This window comes from Muntiacus reevesi, chromosome 8 (genome assembly GCF_963930625.1).
Source record: "Muntiacus reevesi chromosome 8, mMunRee1.1, whole genome shotgun sequence".
In the NCBI taxonomy this organism is placed as follows: domain Eukaryota; kingdom Metazoa; phylum Chordata; class Mammalia; order Artiodactyla; family Cervidae; genus Muntiacus; species Muntiacus reevesi.
In genome coordinates this window covers 42,994,525-43,021,123 of record NC_089256.1, presented here as the reverse complement: position 1 = coordinate 43,021,123, position 26,599 = coordinate 42,994,525, and the positions used below count along the sequence as shown (strand labels likewise).

The window sequence follows — 26,599 nt, the reverse complement described above, 5'->3', positions numbered from 1 at the left end:
GTTTCTACACAGAATATTTCATTCAGCCAGCTGAATTCCACAGGCTGTTAATGGCATCTGTTGGCCATTGTGGTCCCCTGGAAGCTGACAGTAACCAGATAGTTTATTAAAGTTTTCTGCTTGAAAGATAAATATTTTCCTTGCTAGTGTTGGACAGCTGAAGAATCAGGTGGAAACCATAGAAGAAAGATTAAGGAACTTATTACTGATTTTGTGTGACCAAACAGGTAAATCAATGCTTCTCAGAGTGGTGGTTGGGTCCCTTAGAGTCAGATCTCTGAAGAATCCTAGTAATTTGCATCATTTACATATTTGGAAATAATTCTTAAGGCGCACCGAAGTTTATAATGGGCCTGCTACCTGTAACTGTGGCTGTCCTCACATTTCTACTCAGTTTATAGCCTACATACACATTTAATTATATTTGGTATAATTGCCACAGAATCTGAAATTGCCTGGTTTTTTTTTTTTAGAATGTTAATTCTGAGCCGGTGTTATACATGGTATTACTGGGGATCATGTAATAAAATCCAGGGTAAACATGTTCTTTCTCCTGCAGAAGAATCCTGAGAACCCAGTTAAACCTTTCAGAGCTGTTGTGATGATTTATTTGGCTTTATTCTCAGATTTGAGCCCCGAGGTCTAACTTATTCTTTTAGATCTGATATACTACCATTAGCACAGTTTGCAGTCTGTGACCACTGTCTTCTATTCATAATCCATTTTTATTAGTCAACTAGGATTCAGCCTCTTAGAGTGATGAATTTGGAGCTCTGTGTTTAGCCAATCTCTTTAATTCTAACTAATTTTTCCTTCCTTCTTCACTGTTCTGCCTTTGTATACCCTACTTCTCAATATCCAGAAAAACTGGGCAAAAGAAAACAGCTTGGTGGGTAACAGTTTAAGAAAAAAATTAAGAAATTACTGTTATTGATATTTCAACTTATATTACCACCCCTCCTTCCAGACTTGTTTAGTGTAGGTGTTTATGTCTTAGATCAGCCCACAAACCACGATTTTTACAGTTTTAAGCAGTTACATTTTAAGTGGTTATCTCAAATATTTTATATTTGACATAATCTAGGAAAAACTTTTTTTTTTTTGAGAAAGAGTTCTTTTGGATAAATCTGTTTCTATGTCTCGGGGGTATTGAAATAAAATGTATTTCATTATACCTTGAGCAAAAAAGAATGGGTTTGGATCTCTATAGCAAGAAATAGCCTGATTGACATTCAATAAACAGATCTACTTGTTAGTGTACATAGGAGCCTATAACTGTAAAATGATTTTTGAAAAAAAGTGAGAATAAATTCCGTCTTTTCTATGAAATAACATTTTGCTTTTTAACTTCCTTACAGTTCCTGTTTCATCGTCCATTAAGGCTGTTAAATCTGCTTATCCTTATTGAGGGCAGTGTTGTCTTCTACCAGCTCTATTCCTTGCTGCGGTCAGAGAAGTGGAACCACACACTTTCCATGGCTCTCATCCTCTTCTGCAACTACTATGTTTTATTTAAGCTCCTCCGGGACAGAATAGTATTAGGTAGGGCATACTCCTATCCGCTCAACAGTTATGAACTCAAGGCAAACTAAGCTGCCTCTCAACAATGAGGGAGAACTCAGATAAAAATATTTTCATACATTCTATTTTTTTCTTGCAATTTTTATAAATATTTAAGATATTTTATATTTTGTATACTATTATGTTTTGAAAGGTGGGAAGGGCAAGGGATATTAAATGTATCCATAAACAAGGTGATGTGATCTTTCATGTGTTAGTATATTTGAATAATATACAGAGGAGAGGTGCACCTCTCTAGTAAAGGTGATTGAGAGATTGATTTGTTTGTATGGCCCTGGAATAACTCATTCATTTCTGAAAACATCTCATATATCACTTGACATGGTACCTTTTGTGTGTATGCTTTCCTTCCAGTCCTCCTCATCTTTAGTCTTTGGTTGGCCTTATTGTTACAGAGAGATCAGTGGAGTTGCCTGATAGCAACTCCACTCATCATCTTTTGTTTGGTTTTTTTTTTTTTTTTTGACTGGCAGATAGTATTGGAGTGCACGGGGCAAAAGTGGGTTTAAGTCCTGGTGGGGTTTTCTTTGTTGCCTGCTGGGAAGAAGCATTTCTGAGGTAGGAACTCAGTGTTCTGCCTGCCCGATGACATTTAAATATACTTTTGTTAAAGCTCTTATCCTGAAACAGGATATTACACTCATTTTCCCTGTTCTTCCACTTTTGCTTGAAAAGATTTTCCTTTTCTTGTTAGCTGTTCTGAAATAATACTTTTAAGGACAGGATAGAGTGCCCAAACTTATGAAGAAGTTGGGTGTGACTGGATCAGTGGGAGAAGATGAGCACAGATCCCCTGACCTGGGGTCTGGCAGGTTGAACACACCCACGTAACTGGAGGAATGGATGCAGTCTAGCAGCAACCCCCCTACCATGGCATATTTGGAGTTATGAGTGGAAGGAAAATAGGAGAAGTTACCTCTTTGTCCTCAAGTAGTTTGATCTGTGTGTGTTCTTAATTTCCTACTCCAGAACCTTTATGTCTGTGACTATTAACCCCTTTTAGTCCATTTTCTTGAAAGGGGATATACCTAGTCAATTGATGTTACTAGTCAACTAAATTTCTGAGCATTTTCTTGAGAGCCTGAAATACATTTTCATGTGTTTTCTATGTTCCTTTTGACCTTTTTACACTGTGAAGCTTTTGGTGAAACACAATATGGCTTATGAAGTAAAAACAAACTTAATCATATAATTCCTATACTGGCTCTGAAAACAGTTCCCAGCAGGTTTCAGCAAAGACAGCTGAAATACAATATGGCTTATGAAATAAAAACAATCATACAATTCCTATATTGGCTCTGAAAGTTCCCAACAGGTTTCAGCAAAGACAGCACTGTGAGGAATAGGTGTATATATAGCTACCCAAAGTGACTGCTGTGTGTGACCATTGTTTCCTTAAATTTTGATGGATATACTTTTTTTTTTTAAAGCTACATTATTTGGAATTCGTTCTGAGTCAGTTCAGTCATTCAGCAAATATGTGTTGACCACCAGGCACTATTTTAGGCACTGGGGATATAGCAGCAAATAAGAAAAGTAAAGGCCCTACCTCATAGAGCTTACAGTATGCAGAATGGGAGGTGCGAAATATGCTGTAAACAAACATATATAATGTCTCTTGCTAGTAGTGGTAAGGTTGGTAAAGAGAAAATAAGTCAGAATAAGGAAATAGTGCTAGCAGTGGCACCAATGGAAGGCATCTTCAAGGAGACAATCCCTCTGGTAGGAGCAATTTTGTGTGCTATGTGCTAAGTCGCTTCAGTCGTGTCCAACTCTTTGTGACCCCATAGACTCTAGCCCACCAGACTCCTCTGTCCATGGGATTCTCCAGGCAAGAATACTGGAGTGGGTTGCCATACTCTACTTCAGAGGATCTTCCCGACCCAGGGTTGAACTGACATCTCTTAAGTCTCCTGCATTGGCAAGTGGATTCTTTACCACTAGTGCCACCCGGGAAGCCTGAGCAATTTTGGTACACTGGAAAAATATCCACCAGTGTGTTGGTGGTTTTTTGTAAAGTGGTTCAGCCTACATATGGTGGTTCTTGGAGTGGGGGAAGGTGGCAAAGCTGCCATTTCAGTGTACTTTCCTTAGAATCTTGATGATATGCTTTTTTTAATTTTTAAAATTTTATTATTTCTGGCCACACTGCATGACATGTGGGATCTTAATTCCCAACCAGGGATTGAACTCATCCCCCCTGCATTGGAAAATGGAGTCTTAACCACTGGACCACTGGGGGAGTCCCAAGATATGCTTCTTTTGACTAACATTTTGATGAGATTACTTGACAGCTAGGAGTAAAATGGGTGGCCGAGGCACAAAGATGTTTCATCACAATGATCCCAAATTGGTTCTGTCACTGTGAAGTAGCCCAGATAACTGATTATAGAGATTAATAGACTGGTCTTGAAAGCTGACATGATTCCTCCTTCCGGTTTGACTTGGCTGTGTTCTAAAGAAGTAGCACAGAAGGACCAGATGCCAGCCTGGCCAAACAAATGAGCGAATATAATAAATAAAAATAAATTTTGACTAACGGAATTGCACAGTACCCCCCTTCTCCTTCCAGATACGACAGCATCAGAGGTAAAACCTTTCAGTTTTGTCTACCTATTTCAGCTGACATTTGTAGGTGTCACATTCAGAGGAGAGAATTACTAGTTACTTGTGTATCCTGTTTCTTAGGGATCATGTGAAAGGACACCATCTTTATTTAGTGATGGGGGAGATGCATGCCCATTAAATAGCTTTTTTTAAATTGTTAAATATCAGGAAATGGTGTGTGAAAAAAACGGTATAGGTTAGGTAAACTTGGGATACTGCAAAAGGGAAGATTCTTGACCAGTTGTCTGGATGGCTTAAGGTGAATAAATGTGTCTGAGTGAAGGAGGGTGGGTAACATGCATTAGCATGATGGTAACATGCATTAGCAATATGTTTACTGTGATTCCATGTTTCCTAAGCTGCTTTCCATTCCCTCCCTATCAATTACCTCTACACAATCCCTCTCATTTCTATTTATTGAGCAATTACTATATGCTAAATATTGTTGAGTACCAGAGATGCTGATGTTCAGAGTGCATTAACTAGAAGGCAGAGAAGTCAGTCAATTATAACACAAAGGTGCTTATTCAAGGAAGTACATGCAAGAGTGCAGAAAAGTGATCAACTTTGCTGGGGAGCTGTGGTGTCAGGGGATGCTACAGTGCATCAGTCACACACGTGATGCCTTTTGAAGGAGCTCTAGTTTACTATAGAGATGAGTGAGGGAGTGCTTATGCAGTGTCAACAGTATATACAGAAACTCACATAGATTTTTAAGGAAGAGTTCAGTAATGCTAAAGAGCTAGGCAAGGAATAGATTGTAGAGGAACTTGAATTCCACATTAAGTGGTTCAGATTTTTATTATCTTGTAGGTCACAGATTGTCAAAGGAGTGATTCTTGGGCTGCATCAGATCTACTAAGGATCTTGAGGGTGAATCCCAGTAATAAACACTTTTCACAAGCACTTAAGATAATTCTTAAATGGACAGAAGGATATCTAATGAGAGATTTTAAGCTGAGGACTTAGGATGAGTCAAAGAGTTCTCAGGCCAAGGGTTCTGGAAGTGTAATTTCTGGACCAGCAGCATAAGGATCACCTACCTGAGAACTTGTTAGAAATGGAAATTATCAAGTCCTACCCCTGAACTGCGTCAGAAACTCTGGATGAATACAACAGTCTGAACACACCCTCCAGGGGATTTTGATGAGAACTACTGGATAACTTTAGCAGCTGTACATAGGCTAGGCTTGGAGAATGGGGGGATGTGAGACTTAAAGCAGGAAGATCAGTTAGCCAACCATTTTGAAAGTCCATGTAAGAGAAAAAGGAAAAGTGAGGGTGGGGTGTCACCACTACTGGGTGATAGAAAAAGCTATGAACATGCATACAGTAATGTAGGGAAAGTATGTGGAGTGAAAAGAGGACAGAATTCTGATGAATAACAACACTCAAGGGAAGAGGAAGCTTTCAAATGAATCAAAGGGAATGGAAGTCCAAGAGATAAGATGAATCAAGAGGTTCCATAGAGTCATGATTACAGTATCGAATATGAGGTAAGTCAAGAATTGACTTGGCTTTGGTGTGATACCACTGGTAACTTTAGCAAGAGAAGTTTAATGGAGCACGAGGGTGGACTGCTTCCTCTCAGAAGTTTAGGTACACACATGAATAAGGAGACAGGCATTGTGTGAGGTAGAGGAAACATATCTTAAGCATAAACTTGTGAAAGTCGCTCAGTCGTGTCTGACTCTGTGACCCCACTATAGAGTCCATGGAATTCTCCAGGCCAGAATACCGGAGTGGGTAGCCTTTCCGTTCTCCAGGGGATCTTCCCAACCCAGGGATCGAACCCAGGTCTCCCACATTGCAGGTGGATTCTTTTATCAGCTGAGCCACAAGGGAAGCCCAAGAATACTGGAGTGGGTGGCCTATCCTTTCTTCAGCAGATCTTCCCAACCCAGGAATCAAACTAGGGTCTCCTGCATTGCAGGTGGATTCTTTTACCAACTGAGCCATCAGGGAAGCCTATATAAACTTGTGAAGTAAGAAGCCATTAGGTTTTGAAAGGAGCAGTCCATCTAGAATACTGTGTGAGTTTTTGAGAATGAGGCCACCCTGAGGTGATAAACCATAAATTTACAACGGCTTTCATCATGGTTTTATGATTTTCTCTAGTTGAACTCAATAGAAACAGTAAAAGAGTAGAGAAGTTGAGTTGTAAGAGTCCTGCTTCTGGTTTGGAGTTTTGCTGTGCAGGTATAGCTGAAGGATGAGTGACCAAGGAAGTTATGAGAATAACTGAGATGATGGAGTGGTGTACTTGGGGGTCTGGAAAGGCTAAGGATGAAGGATGAAGTCTGGTGGGGGTGATGGCCATCAGATAGAGGGAGGCTGGGGCAGGCATTCATGAGCTTGAGCAAGTAGAAGAAACGAAGCAAAGACAGAAGTTCTGAGAAAGGAATATGGGAGTTTAAGATCACAGACTTCTGTGTTATGAAACAGCCTGATGTGTAACTGTGGAAGCAATAGTTGAGGCAAAAGCTGTAAGCAGTTGTAGCAAATTTTCCTCAGAAACATTGAAGTCATCCAGGATGATGATGGGACATGAGGTAGAAGGGAAATGGAACCTGGTACCAAAGACTGGAAATCTGGGACAAGGATTACATCAGGGCCACAAAGAATGGAAAAATTAAAATAGCTGGATGCCATAAATTCTAGTAGTGAGACTTTTGTATGAGATGGGAAGAAATGGTGCAGAAGCAGGACTGGGAAACGATAAATTTTCTGGGCTTTTCCTAGTCTGTGTAATGTGGGAGAAATGGGCAGAGAAAGAATTGTCCTCAGGTGAATGTCAAGGTTTCATTAAAGCCGAAGAAGTGGAGGCAACATTCAGTGAAGAGGCTGCAAGGAGGGGAGGACCCTGGGAATTGGAGGAGAGATTAGGAGTGAGGGGAACTGTTGTTGCCAGACTGGAGATGGGGAAGGGTGGTGGGCTCACTCAGGAGAGAGAAACACAGGAATGTGGGGATCTGGGAGTGCATAAGAAAAAAAGGCATTTATAACAGTAATGAAGGGAAAGGAGCAGGCCTGACTGGTGTAAAGTTCTAAATGGATATTGCCAAAATGCTTGAATTTTAATCCTCTTGGTAACTACTTTTCACTGCAAATATCACCAAGTTGTGTCTTTTTTTTTAAGCCCTACATTTAAACTCATTGAGTGCCTTTCCCTCGTCCCTGCAACCCCCTTTTGAGGTAATATATGCCAGAATAGCAAACTTTTGCTTTTTTTCCTTCAGAGCACCATTAACAAAAATCACTGAAACAAATAGTCCTCCCTAACTCAAGTAATAGAAAAACTTGAATGTGAGTTCACGTTTCTGTAGGTAGATCCACACAACTCCTTAAGCTGTGAGTCCTGAGAATAACTTTTTTTTCTTCTCATTTTTCATTATAACATCCACTGATTTATACTGGGTATCTTGGGTGACATGTATGACTGCAACAGTAAGAGAGTGAAGTTGTAAATATTTGACAATTATTAAAATGCAAGATAACAAAAGCAAGAAAATTTTACTGAAGCAAATCATCAGGATTTTTGCCTTGAGGAGACCAAACCTTGAAGTAATAAAAAAAACAAAACAAACTAGAACAAAGAGCCAGAAGGTATATAATCCACTTTTCCTATTATTGATGTAGATGACCCATGTCCTCTAGTTCATAGTGCCATCATGAGCATAATATAGCATTTATTAGAGTACACTTTAAAGCATAACAATCTTTTAATTACACTTAAATGTCTCTATGGATAGGTTTAATATTTATGCTTCTTTAATCAATAGAAAAACATTTTGATTATATCTTTGGAAACATTTATCAAGCTCAACAAACAGCTGAAATCATGTGGCTTTCCGATAGACTCCTTTGAGAAAGTGCTTTACCTTACAGAATTACAAGCCAGTAAGTACTATGGCATTAAGTTAATGCGAAGCATTTTGATTCATCCAGTAAAACACATGACTCTGTATTTCATGGGTTTCTTATATTTAACTACACCCTCCATCCTCCTAGAAGTGATCCCTGTATTGCTCATAAACTTCAGTGCTACTAGATGATTTACCGTGTGTCAGTCAAATCAGTGGTGGCCCCAACTTTATACCATCTGGACCGACCCTGATCTTTAAACCATCATGCTTCCACCATCTCCCATTTCTCTCCATGCTTGGAAAGGTACTGGCTCCCTCTTCTACCTTTATTAGGAAGGTGTTGACAAAGGAGGACACATTCTTTGTCATTCCACATTTGAACTGATCTTCCTGCTGGAGATGCCTAGGATCACACTCCTGGCAACACTTAACCCCAAGATTCACATGGTAGAACGTGATTCTAATCAGTCCCTGGGGGGGAATGGACCTTCCCTGAACCTCTCCCATTACAATCTCAGACAAATTAATCCCAAGTTTCCCAACAGCTTTTCAAGCAGAACAGGCCTGTGTAGACAAATGACTGCTTCACCCAACTTGAGGCAAATGTTATTACCATGTGTTAAACATTAGACATGAAAGTAATAATATATCTTGGACCTATGACTTCATCACCAACAGGAGTTAACCCATTTTGTGATGAATGGAAGTGTCTAAAACCCTCTCTCAAAGAGTATGGAACCCTGATGTTACCTGGTTCATCTGCAAAGATCCAAGAGGATTTCACAGCCAAACTAATTAAGACCACACAAAACCTCAGAATTATTTATTCTTAGTCACCACTCTAATTGTGTTAATTGACCAAAGCAGAATTCTCAACACCTGAATGTCTTCCTAGTACCTTCTGCTGGATTTGTAATTGTGTTTCATTTGAGTAGAGTCAGTGGGTAACTTGCGCACTATTAGCAATCATATTACAAGGTGCTAAGTTGCTACCTGTTTCCCCCTTCTGCTTTCATTTGGTAACTTAATGGGTCTAAATCTTGCTACTAGTTGCTTATAGGCCATTTCATTTGCTACCATCCTTCTCCCCCTTTTCACTAGAGTATTCAAGAATTTCAGAGTTCTAAATTCCCCAATTATTACTAAGTTCTTGCCAAATATTGTCCATTGAGGATGTTTGCATTTTTAATCTCCCCAGAATATGGAATTTTGCCTTGGCCAATATTTTGAATTTTAAGGCTTAGATTAGGCTAACAGAGTCTTGATGGGGTTTCTGGTCAGGCCTCTTCATATTCCATTTGAAGTAGAGAATAAAAGCCAAATTCCTTCTACCTGGTACATTTTGGCAAAAAAGTGTGTGTGTGGGGGGGAAGGTTGGCTTGCGAGGGCCATTTTGCCAAAATATAGGTTATCATCCTCTTAAGCAGCCATTAACACTGAAAGAAACATTAGAATATGCATGTTTTCCACTTTAAATTCAAGTTTTAAATCAGTCACCCCCATGTTGAGAACCAATAGTTGAATTTGAGCCACTCCCATATTGAGGACCATTAGCCCTTTGAGAATCTGTTTCTGTAGCCCTTTCTCGGGCACCATGTAAATCCTCCTATAAACAGCAGCACCTCTTCTCTTCCTTCCCCTGGATAGAATCAGGCAGTCTAATTTCCATCCAGCCACTCTCAGAGGGGTTCATTTTCCAGCCCCAAGTGGATATCCAAATAGGTAATCTCAGATTTGGGGGGAACAATTTCAAGAGAGAAATGTAATGAGTTTTCCCTGTCATGCAATGGAATGTCATCAGTGCCAAGCTTGCCCCAGGAAGCTTATGAAGATGGAGAGGTCCACACTGTAGCAGCAGGACACTGATCAAGAAGGTGTCAGCCTCCAAGGCCTTCTGGATTGACTGGCCAGGAAAACTCAGAGTAGAGAATATCTTCAGTTGTTATTTCATGATGACATCCACACATAAAAACCCCTGAAGATGCTACAAATGAAAGATGTCACAATCTAAGCAACATGGTAGCCATTTAATAAATCTACATGGGTGCCTCAAGTTGAACTCACTTGTTAATGGTGACTTCTCAGTCTATCCCCAAATAAAAATATATCCTCTAAGTGTTACAAACAAAAATTTAAAATCATCATAAACTTGGCTCAGAGTTCTGATGGTGAAGCAAAGTGCAGTTCCCTCCTTCTCTCACCTCCTAACTGGAACATGATCTTTATCAAAACGTAGATACCACATGGTGTACTGAGATTGACATACAGCCTTACTGGCCACATTTGATAAGGCAGAAATGTCCTTTTCAAATCTGAATGTGGCCTTTCTCATCTGACATCACTATACTCCTTCACCTTGCTTGCCTAGGGGGGAAAATCCTATACTTGAAGGACTTTTCTTATGGGTTTACATCTCACTGGCTGTTGGTCCGACATCTTGCTCACCCAATGAGAATGCAAAAAACACAGACTAAAGGCCTGTTAACTGTTCCCCTTACTCACTCAGTGCCCTCTGAGAGCAGAGCTCATCGGCTGGCCTGCCAGTTATCTCTGCCATAGATACTGATTTTAAAAGTGTAGGACAAGGTTTCAAAACTCAGTAAGACTTATCAGGGAAGAAGGGAAAGAGCAATATGTAACTGTTGGAGGGCATCAGCTTCCAATTTCTCACTCGAGGAGGTAACTTCAGTTCAGCCCCTAATCCAGCCCAATATGAGCCTCGGTGGTGAGGTCAGCCCAGAGGTACTGCTAGCTCTTAAGAGAAATATGTGCAGTGACTGAGCTTCTGGACAGAGTTCAGCCAGCCTTGAACCTGAGAGAGGTGCACAGGGCTAAAAATAGGTCCTATGCTTTCTTTGTTTCTCAAACAAGATAATTGTCCTTGAAAGTCTGAAATTGTTGATACCTTGATGGGTTTTGCCTTGAGCAGGGCTCCTGTGAAGATGCCCTTTTTGGAAAAAGCACCAAAAATCTCTCAGCAGGTTATGTTAATCCTCCTTTCTCTCTCCAGTTGGAAAGAACCATTTGATGTTCTAGATAACTGAAATAAGATCAGATTGGTTTATTGCTTCTGCTTGCGTACAGACAGGAGAAGAGCAAGGCTGAGCACTGGGGTGGGTGGTGGATGAGGAGGACTATGGAACGGGGAGGAGTGCCTCAAAGCTGCTGCTCAGCAGTGGAGGGACAATGAGGAAGGTAGGCATCAAGAAGCGCAGCGGTCAAGTGGGCATGATGGCTGCCCTACATGGGTCCTGCTCTCTCCTCCTGGGATTCCCCCCTTATCTTCTCCTATACTCTGGCCCCAGCTGAGGAAGGAGAGTGAAGCTGAGCTAGAGGTGTTTTTTACGTATGTCCCGCTGACTTAAGCACTGCAAGTTTAGAATGTAGTTCTGCCTATGTGTGAGGCTTTTCTCTATGATGACATCCTGTTCATGAGCTCTGACACTGGAAGGAGAGCAGATCACTATCACACACCTAAATGAATATTCAGCACATTTCACTGAGGTAACCCTCAGGTCAGCTCCCATCCTCCCCAAGTACTGAATTTATAAATCAGAGGCAGGACAGTGGAGTCCCAAATTAATAAAAGCCAGACCCCGAAAGTCGTCTTGAATTGTGCCAGTCTCAGAGTGTGCTCTTGAGAATACATTCTGATTTTCTATGCTGGTGTATAGAGCCATCTGGGACAGGTCTGCAGGGATTCAGGGAAAGCATGGGTAAATTCACCCACTTGGATATCTAAGTGTACGTTAGTTTGCATTTCCAAACCTGCTTCTACTCTGGATAGTACACTTTTACAAAGCTTATCAGAAAACTGGTCTAAAAGAACGCATGCTTTAAAGAGCATTAAAAAGCATGAAGTAAATAGGAGGCCTTCAAACCTCAATAGCAACATTTGTCAACATCGGCAAAAGGTTTCTCTTTCAAAAGATATTCTCACATCCGCCTCTTAACAGCACTAGATAACGGCAGTGGGGGAGTGACATGTTTAAGCCCCACATATCACTGGAGGCCAGCATTTCATCCTTTTCCCTTACCTGAACTTTCCCTGCCTGCTCAAGTAGGCTTATTTAAACGTCAGCTCTTGTCCTTCCCCTGACCTCTCTTCTGGAAAATGGCCTAATTAATAAATGGTCAAAAGGCTAAAGAAAGAGAAGAAGAGGCCAAAATAAGCCCAAACTTGGATAATCTCTGCCTGGAATATAGGCAAGGAGCCTTTGTAATAACTTCCAGATGAATCATGACATTTTCTCAGGTACCAGCAGGCGAACTGATGTCATTCTATTTGCCTTCCACTTCTTCCATCCAGAATCACTGATCTCCGCTGGGGCTGGTAAAAACAGCTTGTTGAGGTCTCCAGTCTCTGGCCATTCTTAGGGATGGTCATTTTATTCCTAAGTGTAACCCCTTCTGGTGTGACCCATGTGTTTTCTGCCAACTCCCCGCAAAGCAGGCCAGGGGAAATTGTCTGCGTGGGACTTCTGATAGGGGACAGCAGGACCTTGGAATCTGTCCCTGTAGATGAGGGGGGTGGGTGGTCCATAATGGGGAAAGGAGGACTGAATAAGATTAGGCTCTGAGGTCTTCCTGGTCTAGACCTATGGAAAGGCTTAGAACCCCCCGATGAGCGCTCTATTTTTGAAGAAAGAAGGTTGTCCCCAGATGGCTCTGTCTCTGACGTGCGCTTTCTACACTGCACTACTGCATCCTGAGTGGTCGGCAGGTGGGTCAAGCCTGGTTCTGGAGAAAGGGTGGGTCCCTCGCACACACGAGATGCAGTGGGATCCACTGGCAAGGACTCAATGGCTCCTGTATCTTGCTTTGGCTTTTCTTCCTTTGGGCTTTCCAAGGAGGAAAGAGAATCATCTTTGCTGAGTCTCTGAGAGGTCCCACCAGTGGAGCCAGGTTCCTCTTGGTTCCTCTCCAGGGGCTGAGCCCCACTCTCCTCTGAGCTCTGAGAGGGCAGGGGCTGTGGGATCTGAGTGTACTGAATCTTGGGTGGGATGACTGGGACTGCCCTGGCCTGGCACATTTTGACCATGAAGGAGGTTCTCACAGCTGACACACTCACAGGAGCTGAGTTACGGCGGCCCGTCAGGGCATGAGCAACCATGTCCGGGTCCTGAGAGTCCTGGGAGTAAACCCTCCAGGGGTCTACTTTACCATGAGATGAGGTCAGCCATGTGACCTTTGGGTCTCCTGGCTCAGAGAGTTGCACTTCAGGTGACCCAAATGAGGCTGCATTCTCAAACCGGAAGAGGTCAGTGATGGGAACGGTGGAGTCCAAGTTGAGAGACGAAGGCCTATTTTTCCCCTTCGTAGCCCCACCCTCACTGCTCTTGAGCTGGAACTTAGGGGGATGCTCTCCAGGTGAGGTGTGGTCCTGCACACCAGGTGAGTTCTCCTTGCTGCTTTCTGGCTCAGGATCACCACCATGCTCAACCTGAGGGTTGTGTGGCCCCAAGTGTGTCCCCAGTTGCTTTCCTTCTGCTAGACTGACAGGGCTGGATTCTGCTGATGTGGGCTGCAAACCACCTGGTGCCTGCTGCTTAGAAGGAACCTCTGTCCTTTTCAGGCCAGAAAACTCTTGAAAGGACCTCATGGCTTTCTCATTCCACCCAGTAATCTCACTCCTGGGTGCCAAGGGCTGCAGGGGGTTGGAATTCCTCTCTGCTTCAAGATCAGCACAACTGCTGGAGGAGGAACCCTTGAGAGTCCACTGGCTCTTAACCATAGTTTTGCCATCTAGAGAATGACTCTGGCGAAGGCTGGGTCTGTGAGAAAGCCTCTTTTCTAGTCGGTGGCCCTGGGGGCCCTGCATTTGGGTCTCTTGTATATCTTTAAGGGTGGGCGAGTGCAGGGGGCTTGTCACCCACTGGGGCTCCTCCCAGGGCTCCACCATCTCCAGGCCATGCTGGGCAATGTCTGTCACAGTGTCATCGTCATCACAGTCTGAGGGCTCCTGTACTGAGTGGGCAGCATCCTCCTCTCCTTGTGGGGAAATCTCAGCCTCCCTGGTTGGGCTAGGAGAACTAGAGCCTTTGCTCTCAGGAGAAGCACTCTTTGAATTTTGCTTTTCACTTTCTTCTGAAGAGGCCTTGTCTCCCTGACAAAGACTGGGGATCCCAGTGCTGCCTTTGGACTTCAGCTGGTCTGCATATGGATTGGTTCTCAAATTCCCAGATGAGTCTTCTCTCTCAGGGCCACTCTTCAATAGCTGGACTCGAGGTTCCTCCTCTAAAGGTGTTGGAGGGGGAGCAGCAGGTGGGAGCAGAGGAGACAGATTCCCTGGGACTCCCACTTCCATCCTTGCTTGTGGAGAAGACTTCTCCAATGGAACTATTTCCAGAGGAGTCAGGCTGGCAGGGTCTGGGCGCTGGCCCTTTTCGGGCTCTGGCTCAGATCTAGGGAGGATGCTGGCTGTCTCCAGCTTTTCTCTATTGGCTGCTGTGGAAGTGCCCGGTGTGCTCTGATTGGTTGGAATCTTAGTCCACTCCTCCAGAGGGGTGGAGACTGGAGCTGGGGTGGAGCTCCCTGGGGGCTCCAGGGAAGCAAAAGGCCCTGGACTAGATTCAAGAATAGGCTGAGTTGGGCTGATCTTTAGAGCAGGTGGTGCCAAGGAGGAGAGTTCCTCCTCAGATTCAATAATTTTCAGCTCCTGTTGAATCTCAGGCCAGATCAGGGCATTGACCAGATCATCTTCATCCTGAAAAACATCAAGAAACTGATTACTTTAGAACCAAAGACACGGCGCAGTTTCCCAGGGACAGAAGGGACTGCACTACCAGCGGCGCTACCCCAGCACACAAAGGATACAGCATTAATGGTAACTGAGGATGTTTATTCATGCTTACGGTGCACCACAACACGCATTAAACATATTTTCTTAATTGTCCCAAGAACCCTAAAAGATAAATGCTACTGTAATTACTCCCATTTTGGAGATGAGGCAACCCATGTTCAAACAGATTAGACATTTTGCCAAAGTCACATAGCAGCAGATCAAGATTGAAATCCAGGTTAGTCTACACCAGAACATAAGCACTTAATCCCTGTTCATTGTTGCTTTATGAAACCAACCCAATCCCTGATCTCATATAACTTCAAATTGATCCAATGGCTTATAAGAATGAAGTTCTCCCAATGGAATGAAATGTTAACTCTTGCCCTGACACCTGATTTCCAAATAAATACAGCTATCCCTTCTCACTACTGAAAAAATACATATTTCACATAGAAAAAAGATATGGTACATATTAAAAGAAAAAAGAATGAAAAACAGCAAAATGGGACTTCCTGGTGGTACAGTGGTTAAGAATCCACCTGCCAATGTAGGGGACATAGGTTTAATTCCCGGTATGGGAAGATTCCACATGCCATGGGCAATTAACACCTGTGTGCCACAGCTACTGAGCCCAAGCACCGCAACTACCAAGGCCCCTATGCCTAGAGCCTGTGCACCCTAACTTCTCACCGCAGTGAGAAGCCGTAATGAAGAGGAGCCCCTACTCACCATGATTAGGGAAAGCCCAGGTGCCGCAACAAAAAATAGATAATAATAAAATAGTTGTTCTTTTTTAAGCTATAAAATTCTGAGCAAATCAGAAGAGTTTCCATTGCCCTTAGGTTAAGCTCCAAATCCCTTCCAAGCAACCCTGCATGACGTGACCCATACTTTGCTCTGAGCCTCACTTTCTCTAGTCCATGTTCCCATTCTTCAGCCTTGTTTTTGTTCCTTGAATGTTCTGTGCTCTTTCCCATTTCAGATTCACGGCACATGTTACTCTTCTGCCTGGGAGTCTCTCCCTCCCTATTCTGCTCCTTACCCCTTTCTCCTAGCTTAAGTTTTGAATAGAAATACCTATTCTTCAGAGATGCCTTCCCTGAGCCCCCTCCTCCCTCTGACTAGGTTGGGCCCTTCTGTGACACGCTCCCACAGAAGCCATATTTCCATAGCATCCTAGAAAAGACTTGGTTCATGATCTTTCTATCTATTAAGCTATCAGCTCCAAGAAGACAGAGATGGTGATCATCTTGTACACTGCAGTGATCCCAGTGCTCAGCAGTGTGTCTCACACAATATAGGTATTTAATACATGTTTTTAAATGAATGAATTGCTGCTTTTACTTGTTCTCATGAATCCAGCCTGGTTCTCCTAGCATAACTTCATCTGCTTCTCAAAGCAATGTCATTCATACTTTATCCCTCCCAGAATTCAATCCCCAAAATAATCTTTGCATCTTTCTGCTTCTATAAATACAAACATAACTTACAGGAACCCTTAATCAGCCCTCCGGAGGCCACTGTGGTAGCCCTGCACTGCCTTAACTTCTAGCCCATAAGCCTTTTATACCCGTCCCAGAGACCAAGTTCCTGAAAGCTACTTAAAAGGCAAAGTTCTTTTCTCCTCTGGCATAATTCTCCAGGTCACACTCAGGTCACCAGAGCTATTTCCCAAATGCAAGACTCCTCTCTCGGTGTGCCTGGAAAACCTCCTCAAACTTCAGCATGAGCAATGATATCCCTTCCCCCAGAACCTTGGAAAATCCCACCTCTGAAAGGTGGAAAAGGTTCAGCATGCTCTGGCATCATGCTTAAAGTTCTCCAGAGCCATAGGAGGAAGGAATAGATCCTGAAAATCTTACAGAAGATTTTTATAAACAAGCATAGATAACTGTCCATCCAGAATGTCTGGAAGAGAGTTGGCCCCCGTGAGTGGTCATCATGTTTGGGACCAGGACATGACAAGCAGGTTTTGTCCTGCTTTCTGGATTGAATGTCATTACATTCCCAGGACAAATTATTGATTTATGGTGACTTCAGGTTAGAAATATTTAGAGCTGAGTTTGTCCTAGGGAATTTGAGCTGAATAGTTACTTATTATCACCACAGGACCCCTGAAAAGTTCACTGCAGGAAAAAGAAAAAATCCCAGACCTGATCAGAATGCTGTGCTCTTTGGTAGAAACTGGTTCTTCAAACAAATAAACAAACAGCAACAAAAAACTTTAAACTGTACCAAGAGCCCTTGAGAAAAAGAAAACCCTACTGACTGGACCAGGCCATGAGTCTACCTTACCATCTCATGGAGAAACACTGCTTCGGCTCTGGCCCCGGGGTTCTCCTGAAGAGCACTGGCCGCCACCTGGCTGGTCTCTCCCCTCTCCTCCACCACCTTCTCTGCATCCAGCTTCTTCTCTAGTTCACTTGAATTCTGAGAGTCTAGGGGGCTTTCTGAGGTCTTCTTCTCCTCCACTTGGGTGCCTTGCTCCAGGGGAAGGTCTTTGCTGCATTCCACTGTTCTCACCGTGTCTGGCCCTGGCTTCTTGTTCTCGAGAGCTGCCTTCTTAGGTACAGATGCTGCAATGAGGATAAGAGTTATCAGCTGAAGGAGACTCCATGTCAAGAGAGGTCATTCCCAGCACAGTCATAGTCTTGGACTAGCTCTGCTACACAAGGATGGAAGGGATTCTCCCAGCTCACTACTCCCCTCACATTCTTTACTCTTTCCTCCATCAATGATCTGTCCTCATATCCCAGAGTCTCAGACTGCTGGAAGTGGGAGGGACCTCGAAGATCATCTAGTCCAGTTGTTTTCAACTGGGAACCATTTACTCCTCCCCTCTCCAGGGGACGTTTGGCAATGTCTGGAGACACTTCTTGTTGTTGCAACCAGGTGGGGGAAGTAGCTACTGACATCTAGTGGGTGGAAGCCAGGAACACTTCTAAATATCCTACAAAGCATAAGACAAACCCCCACAAAGAGTTACCCAGTCCAAAATGTCAATAGTGTTGAGAATGAGAAACCTGGTACTAATCCAATCTTTTGCTTGCTGTCTAAGGTCACAGAAATCTGTTATCTACACTAAGCTACAAAGATGTATTATGATTATAACTGCAGCTTCCTATGTGACTCTTTTCAGGGATTACCTGCACAGTCACTTGGATATATATTTACATCTAAAGTGATTAAGCTCTGATCTTAAATAGTAGAGAGAGACAGTAGAGGCAGCAGATCTCATGTTTGGCCCCTACTATCTTTCATGAAGAAGGTCCTATTTCACCACACAAGACTGTTTCCACAGTGTAGGATAAAGTCTTCATACCTTGAATAGTGCTGGTTATACAGAAGATCCTCAGTGATATTATTTGCATTGGAATTAAAGAAGTCTGAGTTCAAATGTTAGTTTCTCAATGAGTCTTGTAATCTTGGTACATGGCATAATACTATATAATAATATATTACAGGACTGTTGTGAAGATAAAGAAGATTAGGGAGGCAAAGCACCTAGTATAGAGTCTGACATAGAGTACAAGCTCAGAGAAGTTTATTGATTAAGAACAAATTCTTTTCATTGCCACTAGTTATGTGGGTGACTTAACTCAAGGCTTCTGACCACATGATGGCCTTGAAGCTCAGTCAGACCCAGTAACAGCATCCTGATGTTGGAACTAATAACACTTCAGACCTGACAACAGTGCTATTTTCTCCTGCCCATCACTTAGCAGGCTTGTTTTTTGAAATTTAATTTAGTCTTTGAATATGTAAAACAACTACAGAGTTGAAAAGTTAAAATTATATGAATCAATGACCTCAGAAAAGTTTAGCTTTCATCCATGTTGCTTCCAGTCTGTTCCACACCCTCACTGTCTCCTGTGGATAACCATTTTTATTAGTTTCTAGTTTATTCTGCCATAGTTCATTTCTGCATAGATAAGTAAATACTTGTACCATCTATTTTTTATTCCCCACCTTTATTACACAAATGTGTAATATGATCTATATTACACATGTGATCTATACTGTTCTTGCTTTGCATTTTTTCACTTAAGAACCTATCTTGTAGTCTATGCTATGTTAGTACATAATGAAATTGACTGTTCTTTAGGATGTGGGCTTCCCTTGTGGCTCAGCTGGTAAAGAATCCACCTGCAATGCAAGAGACCTGGGTTCGATCCCTGGGTTGGGAAAATCCCCTGGAGAAGGGAAAGACTACCCACTCCAGTATTCTGGCCTAGAGAATCCCATGGACTTATAGTCCATGGGGTCACGAAGAGATGGGCATGACTGAGCAACTTTCACTTTCACTTTCTTTAGGATGTGGCTGAGTTTGAGTTCCCCTCAAAATAGAGCCTTAGTCAAGGTCCTGGCAGCAGGCAGCTTATTTGAAAGGTGGTCCCTGGAAACAGAAGTGAGGAGGTGAGACAGAGATGGAGGAAATGTCAATAAAGTGGTTACCACAACCAGAGCAACCAGAATGCAGTCCTTGGTGACCCTTTGAAGAACCGTGAGTAAATGTGCCACACAGTTATTCCACCAAGGGTGGGCAGCAGGCTCATTAGTCCACTGACTCCCATCGCCTACTGGTTGACAGCTTGCCTTAGTTAAACTCCACACTTCTGGGTTTTCTTGAGCAAGGGCTGGGTAAGAGTCTCCCTTCAGAAAAAGCCCTGAGGCAGAAAACCAGAAACACAAGGCAGACACTTGAGACAGAATACCATCTGTGTGCAAAGAAACTATCTCTCACAGATGCATAAGAGTCTGAGGAAGTGGTGCAGGGCTCACAAAGCTATGAACCCCATGGAATTCAACAATGGGAATGCATCCTAGTTATTCAATCCATCTCCTAAAGATGACATTTGAGGTGTGTCCTGTCTTTTGCTATTATAAATAATGCCATGACATGCATACACATTTTGTGCTTGTGCAGCTACTTATTTAGGACAAATTCTTGGAAGTGAAACTTCTGGGTAAAAGGGTAATGTATCAGTGATTTTAAGAAAATATTTTCTTCCCCTTTTACTAAGATCTCTTGGTTGGATGTTGGCCAGTGTCTCTTTCTGCAAAGCTTGGGGTCTTCCATTTGTTGACCATAGACTCTTAAAGCGAGGGGTGGAAGAAAGGCCTGCATTTCATGTGAGCTTGTTCAGGTCACTCTCTGTCCTGCTCAGAGCCCTCGTCACTCTGGCCCAGCCACATGTCCACTCCCCTCCCACCCCCCGGGGTAGACGCTGAGCAGACCCAGTTCCCCTGACCGGCCTTATACTCCCCTGCTCTGGTCCTTCCTGAGACTCAAACCTTCCCCATTTCAAGATATTAACCCAATAACATATCTTTTGGAGCCTCCCCAGACCATGCTGTCCTTCTCCACTTCCTACAGCATTCACTGTTATTACCTGTGTGTGGCTAAGCCATCAGGTTACCATTTTCTTTCCACTCGTATGTGACACCCATCCCTGGGTTAAGCATCTCAGCACAGAGGCAGTACCTATGTCAAGAAACTATCATGTAAGGGACTAGGAGTCCAGGTCTTGTTGTGGCTGGATACTTGTAAGCTATAAAGGAGTCTCTGTAGCTCAAAAGAGGAGGAGAGGGAGGCATCATCAGATTGCCAGCATGGGATGCTTTATATATGAAGTGGGTGACCATGGAGATAGAGACTTCTAATATCCCCTAGTGTCCTTTCTCTTGCTTATTTTGAAATAGAACCATCTCAGCCACTCAAGTTTAGCTAGGTACCTGACCATCCACTCAGCCATGCTTCTCAGCCTCCCTTGAAGGTCAGCATGGCCAGGAGAGTTTTGAGATGAAAGTAGAAGTTTGGCCAAAAGTAGAAGAATGAGTTTGAGCAGAGTGACTAAAACTTTGAATCAGGTTACCTGGAAAATTGTCTTAATTCTTTTTCTTTTATCTATTGCTATTGCACAGAAGAAATAAAAAATAATGTATTAAGGAAGGTGGAGTTCTTCATTTGGAATAATTATGAAAGAAGGTAATTAGAACCGATGTTAACCTAACCCCACCAGAGACAAAGGTGAGCCCCCACCCGCCCCACAATGTCCCTGAAACTTTTGGCATCTCCCTCTGGCCACTGGTCCTAGATTCACATGGCTGCCTCCTATAAGGTCCCTCATTCTGCCCTGGCTGTCACTAGTCACAGTCAGGGAAGCAGGCTGCAGCCTCCATCATTGTCTTTCCAAGACCAATTTGATACAGACTGGGTATTCTGACTTACAGAGAGATGGAAGGAGAGAGGGGGGGGGAAAAGGTAACAGATTGTCTGCCAAAGACCCCTTGGGGTCTAGGGACCCTCTCTTTTAAGAAGGACAACCAGCCACATAAAAGCCTTTAGAAACATTTTTTTCCTCAAAGGTTTCACTTCCTCTTCTAACCCTCACCCTGTTCCACCCACACCAACCCATAGAGCATTCTCCAGACAGGGTATCACTTAACACCCCTAAGTTTTTACTCCTCTTATGCCCCATCCTGAAGGGAAGGGGGAGGAGAATGTTTACTCAGCATCCTGAGGGCCACACTCTAAGCAGGCATTTCATGAACAGTCTCCTGTGCAGAACTCATCCCAGCCCTTGAGACGAGAGCCATCTCTGCTCTGCAGAAGAGAAACAGGCTCACAGATACCAACCAGCTCTCATGCTGCCCCAAAGTGGTGAAACTCAAATCTGAACCCTTCCAGCTGGAGTCCAAAATCTATACACTTCTCATAACGGTCCAGTGCCTCTCAGCCCAGAACACCCTTTTCCATATCTTCTGCATTAAAAAGTCCTACACGTTAATGAAGGGCCAAATGTCACCACTTCTGAGAAGGATTTCTGGAATCCTCCTGAGAGGACTGCTTCAGGCTATCTTTTCTGAACCCCTCTTTCATAATACTTTGGGAACTTATGCGCTCCCTCATTCAAAAAGCCCAGTGGAGCATATATCCAGACAAAACTACAATTAAAAAAGATACACGCACCCCTACATTCATAGCTGCACTATTCATAACAGCCAAGATATGGAAAAACCTAAATGCCCATCAACAGATGAATGGATAAAGGAGATGTGATGCACATGTACAATGGAATACTACTCAGCCATAAAAAAGAATGAAATAATGCCATTTGCAGCAACACGGATGCAACTAGAGATTATCATCCTAAGTGAAGTAAGTCAGAAAGAGAAAGACAAATACCATCTGATATCACTTGTATGTGGATATTACTTGAATACAGAATCTAAAATATGACACAAATGGGAACGTCCCTGGCAGTCCAGTGGTTAATACTTCACCGTGCATGGTAGAGGGTGTGGGTTCAATCCCTGGTTGGAGAACTAAGATCCCACATGCCTTGTGGCCAAAAAAACCAAAACATAACACAGAGACAATATTGTAACAATTCAGTAAAGACTTTAAAAATGGTCCATGTCAAAAAAAAATCTTCAAAATATGACACAAATGAACCTATCTACAAAACAGAAACAGACTCATGGGCATAGAGAACAGACTTGTGCCTGCCAAGTGGGAGGAGTTTCGGGAGGATGAGGTTAGCAGATATAACCTTTTATATATGGAATGGATAAACAACAAGGTCCCACTGTATAGCACAGATAACTATATTCAACATCCTATGACAAACTTTAATGAGAAAGACTTAAAAATGTATATGTATGTATAACTGAATCACTTTGCTGTACAGTGAAAATTAACACAACACTATAAATCAACTATACTTCAATTTAAAAAATAAAATCTCAAAAAAGAAAAAAAAAAAAAGCCCAAGGAGGGTGTTAGGCTACTTCTACCAGTTGACCCTGTGCTGCAGGAGGGTGCAGGGTTTCAGTGTCCCTTCCTAGCCTGTGAGCTTGCTGGGGGAAGGGACTGCATTTTAAGAATCTTTGTAACCCTACAGACTGTAGCAAACATGAGAGGGAGCATGGCAGAATGCTTGGATTTTTTAAAAGTCTGGATTAAAATCCTGACTTTTATATGTCCTTGCTAGGAGCCCTCTCAGGCAAGTTAACAATTTCCTCTCTTAGCAAACAGGGATAATGGTAACTATATAATAACCTCAAGGAGTTGTTGTGAGGAGAAATGAGATAACACACGTAGAACACTTAGGACAGTGCCTGACATCATGATAAGTAATCAGAAAAAGTTAGCTAATATTAATTGAAATAGAAATATTCTTAAACCACAATGAGAATCTGTTGGTTTGTCTCTCAGTCATCCTTTCCTCTGAGGTTCTCATTATTTCCCTTCTGTGCTGCTCACAGTTGGTTGTTGGTTCTCATCCCAGAGAAGGCCTGGAGACTCAAGCTTGGCCAATCTTAGAATCCTATTCATCCAGCCACAGTGACTGGCCCAAGGTTGGGGGCGTGACCCAAGCAGACCCAATCAGAATCCTTGCTGTGTCTGATACAAGGAAATTGAGAGGTAGATGCTCCTTCTCATTGCTAAGTCTGCTAGCCACGTTCCCGGCAGACATGAGGTAGAAATTTGGGATGGGTGGATGGAGAGATTGTGTCTGAAAGAGCTGAATCCTCATTTCCAGCTCTGCATTCCATTCCATGAGCTTCCCTCCCCTTCCTTCTCAATATGTGAATGCATAAAATAATAATAACAAGTAACATTTACATAGTACTTGCTATGTACTAGACCCTGTTCTGAGAGCTTTACATGTATCAACTAATATTCACAATTTAATATTTGTTAACATTATTCCCATTTTACAGATCAAGAAGCTGAGGCATGGAGTGGTTATGTAAACTTGTTGAAGACTCTACAGCAAAATGGCTGAGCCTGGACTTGTAACCAGGCAGTCTGGCTCCAGAGCCCATGGTCCTAACCACTTCACTACATTGTCTTGCAACAAGACAATGTTTAAGTCTGGTTTTTCCTCTCTTGCAATGGAAAGAGACCCTCTCCTCCCCTTTTACCTGTAGAAGTCTCAGCGCTCAGTGGCTTCTCCTCTTCGGGCCACTCTCCACTCTCCGAGCCCTGGAAAGAAAACTCTTCCAGGCTGGAAAGAGACTGTAGCTCCTTTGGGGGGGTTCTGCATGGGGTGCTGTTGGTGCTGATGACAGCTGACACGCGGAGTGGCACAGACACAGCGAAGGGCTTGGAAATGTTCAGGGCCTTGCGCTGGTGACGGGGAGAAGGCTCCATCTGGAAGAGGCTGCTGGTAAAGACAGATCTGCTGGGGCTGTCGTTTGAGGTGTAGAACATACCCAGCATCTTCGGGGCTGTTTGCTCGCTCTCAGGATCTTCGATGGGTCGGAACACCTTCAGCTGCTCAGGCGGGGCCCGGGCCTGAGCGCCCTGCAGCTGGCTTCGGTCTCCGCTCACATCAAAGCCGCCCTCCGCCCCTGCCGGCATCCCCTCCTGGCTCCATTCACCCTCCTGCTTGCTGAGGTCACAGGAGCTGCCAGTGCTAGTCGAGTGCATTTTCGCTGCTGGGATGAAAAATCCACCAGTGGTGACGGTTCGACTGAAATTTCCTTTGGTTTCTTTCCCTAGTGAAAAAGCAAACAAACCTGGTCAGCAGCCTGAGTACAGGCATCACTGCAGAGACTGCCAGGAAGGGCCGGCACACAATATGTGAATATTGGAAAGACTGAAAAGACACAGCATGCTAATAAGAGTATGTTGTTGTTGTTCAGTCACTGAGTCGTGTCCGACTCTTTTGTGACCCATGGACTGTAGCCCACCAGGCTCCTCTGTCAAAGGGATTTCCCAGGTGAGAATACTGCAGTGGGCTGCCATTTCCTTCTGCTGGGGATCTTCCTGACCCAGGGATGGAACCTGTGTCTCCTGCATTGGCAGGCAGATTCTTTACCACTGAGCCAGCAGGGAAGCTCATCAGTAAGGGCATAGCTATCCTAATAAAGACAGGTACATAACATTTGGTTGACAAGAGGAAACATGTGCACAGAATTCTGTTATGATATCTTGATAGAACCTTCTTCTGTTGCATCACATGTATCATAGTCAAAACTATGATTTTTCCAGTAGTCATATATGGATGTAAGAGTTGGATCATAAAGAAGACTGAAAGTTGAAGAATAGATGCTTTCTAATTGTGTGCAGGAGAAGACTCTCTTAAGAGTCCCTTGGACTGCAAGGAGATTAAACTAGTCAATTCTAAAGGAAATCAACCCTGAATATTCACTATTCAGCTGAAGCTGAAGTTCCAATACTTTGGCCACCTGATGTGAAGAGTCGACTCAATGGAAAAGGAACCTGATGCTGAGAAAAGTGGAGGGCATGAGAAGGGGACGACAGAGGATGAGATGGTTGGATGGCATCAACAACTCAATGGACATGAATTTGAGCAAACTCTGGGACAGGGAAGGACAGGGAAGGATAATGGAGGGCAGGGAAGCCTGGCATGCTGCAGTCCAAGGGGTTGAAAAGAGTCAGACACGACTGAGCAACTGAACAACAACACATGTATCTGAATTAAACTTTGCAGGTAGACCAGTTTCCAAAAGAAAGATACTGCTGAAATGGCTAAATGGAACAGTCATCCACCAAGCATTAAATGTAGATCATGAAAAAATAAAAAGATGATGGGAGGTGACAAAATGATGTTTGCTCAAAATGAAGGTGAAGACAAAAAGGCCAAAATAATAGAGTCTTATTTCATTTTAAAACTTTAAAACTTATTGCTTTAAGTTTTCTCTGGCAGATGGACCCAGACAAGGGTTAGATTTAGACAGCAAGGAAAGAGATGCTGTCTTCAGCTAGACCTTTCTGCCTTTTCCCAGGCTTCTTCCTGCTGACTCAGAGGCTCAGAAACTAGAAATGTAAATTAACTAAATGTTAGAAATCACAGTTGTGAGGAGTGAGTTCCTGACTGACTTAGAAGTGAAGGCAAAGAAAAGTCTGTATGGGAAATAACGAAGCTGAGGCTATAACAACCGAATTGCCAGGGATCTGGAAAAGAATTCTCACAAAGTGCTACATCTTGGATAACACTGGATTTAAAATTCTTAAAAACACTGTGTGGGAGAAGTGTAATTATCTCCCTGAACACATGAGGAAATGAGACTTGAGAGGTTAGATAACCTCCCCAACGCCCACGGAAGTGGTGACCTAGCTTTTGAAATATTAAAATTCTGCAAAACTAGGCAAGAATTGCCCCCAAGAGGTTTCAGAACCAAGCGAATTGATGAATATAAAGGTGAGAAAATGCTAAAAGGATCATGTCTGCTTAAGAAGACCTCATTGAATATTTTACAAGTTTAGAATTATTTTTTGAAAGTTGTTTCTAAAGATTTTTTGTTTTGTTTCAGGCTGCCTCATTTATCAAAGAGCAAAATATCTTGTATTAAAGGGATTGGGAAGTTATGGTTTAAGTATGGGGGAGTTTAAACAGCCTGCTGCTTGGGAAGCCCTGGGTCTTGCATGTAGCAATGCTTGCTAGCTACAAAACTGCTTGTTAGCTTGTTAGTTAACAAAAATAGAAGTGAAGGCGACAGCACGTCAGTCTTTTAAGGCTGAAGTTTTAAGAACCAACACGGTGAGGTGCTGCTTTGGTGACGGGTGTCAGCTGGCATGCAACTGTATGCGCATCTACTCCAATAAGCGAGGACCAGCTATGTGCCAGGCTGGTGCCGTCGGTGTTTATTAATGAATGAATCTCCCAAATCAAAATCCTGAATTGACAAGCACAATGAAGCCAATGCCTATGGAAACACCTACATTCAAAACCCTTCTTTATGCCCCAAGAGGGAGTCACTTCTGCCTTAGTTTTCAGGTGCT

General features: G+C 43.1%; 2 protein-coding genes across 2 annotated transcripts in view; one reads left to right on the top strand and one right to left on the bottom strand.

Annotated features, from left to right (window-relative positions):
- The window catches only part of TMEM39A (transmembrane protein 39A), a 28,788-nt gene extending 26,948 nt beyond the window's left edge, over positions 1-1,840 (top strand). The window contains exon 9 of the mRNA XM_065943461.1: positions 1,359-1,840. Coding sequence (XP_065799533.1) covers positions 1,359-1,592 — 234 coding nt within the window. The 3' untranslated portion in view covers positions 1,593-1,840. The remainder of the gene's footprint in view (positions 1-1,358) is intronic.
- A 5,842-nt stretch (positions 1,841-7,682) lies between these two features.
- ARHGAP31 (Rho GTPase activating protein 31) overlaps positions 7,683-26,599 on the bottom strand; it is a 122,243-nt gene continuing 103,326 nt past the window's right edge. The window contains exons 10-12 of the mRNA XM_065943460.1: positions 23,773-24,348; positions 17,134-17,414; positions 7,683-14,760 (exon numbers count right to left, since the gene is read on the bottom strand). Coding sequence (XP_065799532.1) covers positions 12,331-14,760; positions 17,134-17,414; positions 23,773-24,348 — 3,287 coding nt within the window. The 3' untranslated portion in view covers positions 7,683-12,330. The remainder of the gene's footprint in view (positions 14,761-17,133; positions 17,415-23,772; positions 24,349-26,599) is intronic.